The sequence below is a fragment of the Brassica napus genome, chromosome C3 (assembly GCF_020379485.1).
Source record: "Brassica napus cultivar Da-Ae chromosome C3, Da-Ae, whole genome shotgun sequence".
Taxonomy (NCBI): Eukaryota; Viridiplantae; Streptophyta; class Magnoliopsida; order Brassicales; family Brassicaceae; genus Brassica; species Brassica napus.
In genome coordinates this window covers 50,117,387-50,122,900 of record NC_063446.1, presented here as the reverse complement: position 1 = coordinate 50,122,900, position 5,514 = coordinate 50,117,387, and the positions used below count along the sequence as shown (strand labels likewise).

The following is a 5,514-nucleotide window of genomic DNA, read 5'->3' as shown; positions in this document are numbered from 1 at the left end:
GCTTTGTTTCGACAGTGTCTGATTTTGTGTTTGTGTTCTTTTTTGTAGTTCTTAACCCTCTTCCACTGTTTCCCGAAGATTTGGTCGTTTTGAGGGATCTTCTTCGTGGTGGCTCTTTCCATGGGACTTACTTTACTACGTAGCGGATTCGTAGGGCATTAGCGTGTCATCGATCCCAAGCTCATCCTCAGGGGTTTGTTGAGGACGAAACTGACTCGGATATGGATGACTTTGCTTCTTGCGATGTTCCCAAGACGAGAGAGAGGGATAGGGAGCCGAAGGACAAAGAGACTGCACTTGACAACATTGACTTTCCCGAGGATGAGCTTCTGTTACCCGGATGGAATCCAAACTTTGTTCCCGGCGATGGGAGCGGTACCAGAGATGTTCCCCTCCTGGAATGCTACTTCGACGATTTCTTCGCCTCGCTCTCCCCGAACTTCGATCCACCTCCAGCCTTGGATGAGCTATCAAGGTCGTAAATGTTTAAGGAGGGTTCTCGACTGATCAACATGGTTGGTTTTCCGTCCTTTGCGAGTTGCCTACATACCTCTTTGCCTACATACCTCTTTTGAGGATCCAGCCATCTCATAGTTCAGTTTGTTGCCGCAAGTGACTTACTCGCTGGATGCGGCTGCGTTGATCGCTTTAGTCGTGCTGGCTGTTGCACGGCCGTTTCCGGATTGGTTTTCTCTGGAGTAGTGAGAGTGATATCACTCAAATTACCTTATAAGTGATTTGTACTCTCTCAAATAAGAGGTCGAGTTGCAGTACTTAGGGATCGAATTCACAAGGAGCTAAGGCATACAATAGATCTACTAGTTATGTGGTTAAACTAGGCGAACATGTTTAAATGTAAATAGCAGGGTTATGAACAAGTAATTGTTCGATTGATTGATTTGGGTTTTAAGACGGATATGGAAAGCGTTAGACTTAAGGTTTCTATTCAAACAATCAAGATTATAGAGATATAGATACTAAGCATATATTGTATATTCTAGAACTTAAACAATAAAAATAGTCAATAAACTTCCATATTTTTAGACTATCTATCGCCGGATTTAGGACCTCAGATGTCGCTTGATGGTCTTGAGAAAGTGTTGATCAGTACCAAGAACTGGTTATCAGTCAATACACTTTTCGGCCCGTCGATCGATGTAACTAATGAGTTGTTGATCGATGAACCTTCCAGGGAGCGTTACGCACGGGTTTGACGTGTTCACTAGGTTTAACTAAATCAGCTTCCGCTTGTTTCTAGCAATCCTTGTACAATCTAAACTAAGTCAGACAGAGAACCAAGCTTCCGCTTGCGCCGTAATATCTATAGGCAAGATCCTAGTTAGCTACTCTAGAATACATGCATTAAGAACAGTTTAATTGATGGATATCCTAATACTTAACAATTCTATATTTTGGGTTACTCCCTCATGAATATCTGAATTCTAAATCTAATAAGGAGAACTACTTAGACATAGCTAAGCAATTCATCACAAAAAGTAAGAAAACTACATAAATAAAATAGAATACAAAACTGGAGTTCCAATCACAAATCTCTGAAGAAGTTCTTGTATGAATGTAAGAAAACGTGTGTTGCCTAGAACAATGGCAGAGCACATAAATATTAGGTTAAAACTCGTCAAGGGTATATCTTGTAATTCTTGTGGGACTTGGTCTTAAAGTCGGCTGGAACCAATCTGGCCTTTGCGCGCTTCGCCTTCGATCGACAACACAGAGTGTGTATCGATCGATTATCCTCGATCATCGATCGCTAGGCTGGTCGATTGTCAGCTACGAGTCTTTATCATTTTATATCCAAAATGCACCAAAATCACAACTATCATCAAAATCATTCCAAAACCTGAAAACATACTAAAAAAAACTCCAAAACAACTATAATGTATTTAAAAACACCTATATACCATGGCTAAAAGTGGGTAAAATCCATGATATATCATAGAGCGTTAGGCTCGGCGACTTGGTTGTTGTCCACATCCGTTGCTCGTGTGGATGATTCGGGATCATCCTTTATCAGAGAGTTTTCAGGCATGGCCTGAGTTATCTTCGTGCATTTTGGTTTTACCATAGAAGTTGTGGTGATTTGCCGCAACTTGTGTTTGGCCAGGAAGCAGAGTCGCGACTGTTTTTGACATCTCTAGATTGCGGCAATTGGGCTAGGAGTTGGGAACTTGATGCCTAGATGGTAAGTCGACGGGACTATTTTCATGGCGTTTATCCAAGGCGTTCTCATGATCAAGTTGTAGATGGCCGGATTGTCGACCACTGCGAAGTTTACGATCTTTGTGACTTCTTTCGCCATGACGGGGAGCTTGATGGATCCGAGAGTCATTGATGTTTTGCCATAAAGTCTGGTCAAGGGTTTTGGCATTGGTATGACTTCTTTGAGCTCGATGTTCATCCTCTGGAGGGTGTCGCGGAAGATGAAATTTACCGTGCTTCCTGTGTCGACTAAGATTCTACCAACTTTGAGATACCTGATAACGAGATCGACGACGAGCGGATCGGAGTAAGGTTAATCGATCCTGACAGTCTCTTCCTCCTCGAAAACGTTCGTATCATTTGGGATGTTATCGGACGGAGGTGGCACTGACAAGTTTGAACATGTCTCGGCTTTTCGTTGGTAAGCTTTGATGGACGAGACTGAATCGCGATAGAACTGCGACTCCACGATGACCATGTTCTCTCTGCGACGGATGCTCTCGTTCCCTCTCTCGTCTTGCCTCCTTCCGCTTTTATCTCCTGGCTGGTTTTCACTAAAATCATTTTCTGGAGTTGGATCCTTATCAATACCCAGCTTGCGGTCAGAATCCAAGAGGAGGTCCTTCATGCTAGTTGTTGGAGCCAATTTCAGACAATTAGCTAACGGGCCTAAATTGTTTGGCCCGCATGACCACAAAGAACCCCAACTTCGAAGAATCGGGAAGAGATCGATTCGAAGAACCTGAGATCGCGGAACGGTTGCGAAGATATTAGACTCGACTCGCTACAAAAGGAGATCGAGGCACTCAGAGAAGGACACGTTGAAAACCCTAGAGGGAGCTACACCCACACATCGATCTTGTTTTCCCTTAGCTTTAGATTTTTTCTCTTATCGATCTCGTTTGTAACGTCGATCCCATTTCAGTTATTGTATTCACCTTTTGTTCATCACTAAAATCCATCTTTTCCTACTGGAAACTGATTACATCGTTGTGTTCTAAAGATATGGTTGCCTACATCATTTTATCTTCCCTAGATTAAACTCTCGATTACTATCAAATACATAGTGTAGATTTTAGGATCTACATTTCGGTGCCGACTATGGGGAAGATAAACGAAAAACATCTTTGCTAAGAAACCGATCTAAGTTTCCTAAGCGCTACTATGGATCCCAATCAAACCATCAGAACCACGCCGTCAGGGTTGACCAACTCGAGAGCCGAAACTGTACCCTCCGGACCAGCGGGTACCGACGGGACGACTGGAACAGCCCAGACGCAAATCCCTCCAATCGGAACCTCGAACCAGGACCGATCCTCACCACTAGATCACACCTCGGTTCCAGATCAAACCTCGATCCCCGACCGAACCAAAGCTCGAGTCTGGAACAGCCCAGACGCAACGAATCCCTCCAATGAGCTAGGCTGATATCTCTGACCCCTCTAGCACAGACTCGGCAAGAAGTGACCGTCTCATCATTAATCGACAAAACTCACAGCCAAAAAGCTACTTATCGGACCATCGAAAACCGACTGGATCAAGCTGAACGGGAACTCGCGGAGCACCGACCTAACGCCCAAGAAAGAAACCAACCACCATTTGATCCATTAAGGGAAACGCTTAATCCGTAAATCACCGGAGCCTTCAGCACTCCAGAGATCCTGAGCGCTCGATCCGGGCGCTACATGGGAGAAAACTCACAACAACCTCCGCAGCAGGGCATGCCCCAGCGAAGCTTAAGTTACAGCGGGTTGGACAAAATATAAATCGGGCTACATGGTCAAAGAAATACTCTAATCCAGTCGCAGAACATATATACGGAAAGACCTGGGGAGCCTAGAACTCGAATTCCACAGCTGGGAAACCTGACCTCCGAGAATCGAACTCTGTCTGCTATGAGAACCGTTCGACAAACGGGGTTCAATGACCCAATAGGGCAAGCTCGAGGTTACGATCCCCGCAGACCCATCGACACAGATCCTCAAAGAGAAGACCTGAGGATCCCAGGCGAAACCGAAACGTTGCAGAATTATATCAAAAGAAACGATGCCGAGCTCAAAAGAAGACACGACATCGTGCATATGGCAATGAGCTCTGCCCCAGACATAGATATGGTCATCGAGGAGACAAGGAGGACTCCATTCACGAACCGAATCGCTAGCGTAAGGCTACACCATGTGGGAAAACTGAAATTCCCCAAGTATGCTGGGAACACAGACCCAAAGGCTCACGTACGAGCCTTCCGACTAGCGATATCAAGAGCACACTTCAACGACGATGAAAAAGAGGCTGGCTATTGCCGCTTCTTTGCCGAAAATCTCACAGGAGCCGCTCTCGAATGGTTCGCGGGCCTATAAAAAAACTCAATCGACAACTTCACCCAGTTGGTGTCTACAGTCCTCAAACAATACTCGGTCTTCATAGAAACAAGGGTCACCGAGGCAGACCTCTGGAATCTCAAGCAAGCACCTTTCGAGCCGTTAAGACCATACATAAACAAGTTCAGACAAATCAAGGCCAAAATATCGCATCCAAACGAGGTCGTGGCCCTGGCAACATTAAAGAACGGCGTCTGGTTCTCATCCAAATTCAGGGAGGAAATGGCAGTGCGAGCACCAATCTCGTTGGACGACGCCCTACACCGAGCCTCCTACTTCACAACCCACAAAGAGGAGGTCACAGCCTTAATGGAACAATACAGCACGAACAAGAATAACGCCGCCAAAAAGAATAATTCTCCTAAAGAACCAGCAACTAAAGGGCAACACTCCTATGTGATAAACAATTCGCCGCAAAACAAATCGTCAACGTACGATCTCAACAAATACTGTGCCTTCCATGACCGTAAAGGTCATTCAACCGAGGAATGTCGAGCGGCACTTTGCAGTCAAAACGAAAATAAAAGACCAGCGAAGATACCGGAGACGAAGAGGAAGAACCAGCAACTCCGAAAGCCAATAAAAAAACTAAAGGCTCTTCGAATAAAAGGAGCAGGGAAACCGAGCCAGAGTCACCTAGCTCTCCACCCCCAGCCCCAAAGAAAATAATCGACATGATTTCATGGGGGCCAAAAAGCCATACCCCTAACAAAATAAAGGGACAAACCGAAGGAAACGTATGCATCGATATTACGGTAGCAATCCGCACATTGGAGAACCTCAATGAAGCTACTCCTCCTCCTAGTGTTACTCAATACAACCCAAACGCGAAGTCTCCCTTCAAGAAATCCCCAACTTCAAGCGAAAGAACAAGATGGCCAAAATCCGCAAACTGCTAGAAAGACTGATTTCCCCACAA

General features: G+C 45.2%; 1 protein-coding gene across 1 annotated transcript; it reads left to right on the top strand.

Annotated features, from left to right (window-relative positions):
• The first annotated feature begins 4,112 nt into the window (after nt 1-4,112).
• LOC106393368 lies at nt 4,113-5,264 on the top strand. Its single transcript, XM_013834069.2, has 2 exons — nt 4,113-4,558; nt 4,649-5,264. The coding sequence occupies exons 1-2, from the start codon at nt 4,113-4,115 to the stop codon at nt 5,262-5,264; spliced, it is 1,062 nt and encodes a 353-aa protein (XP_013689523.2).
• The last annotated feature ends 250 nt before the right edge of the window (nt 5,265-5,514 follow it).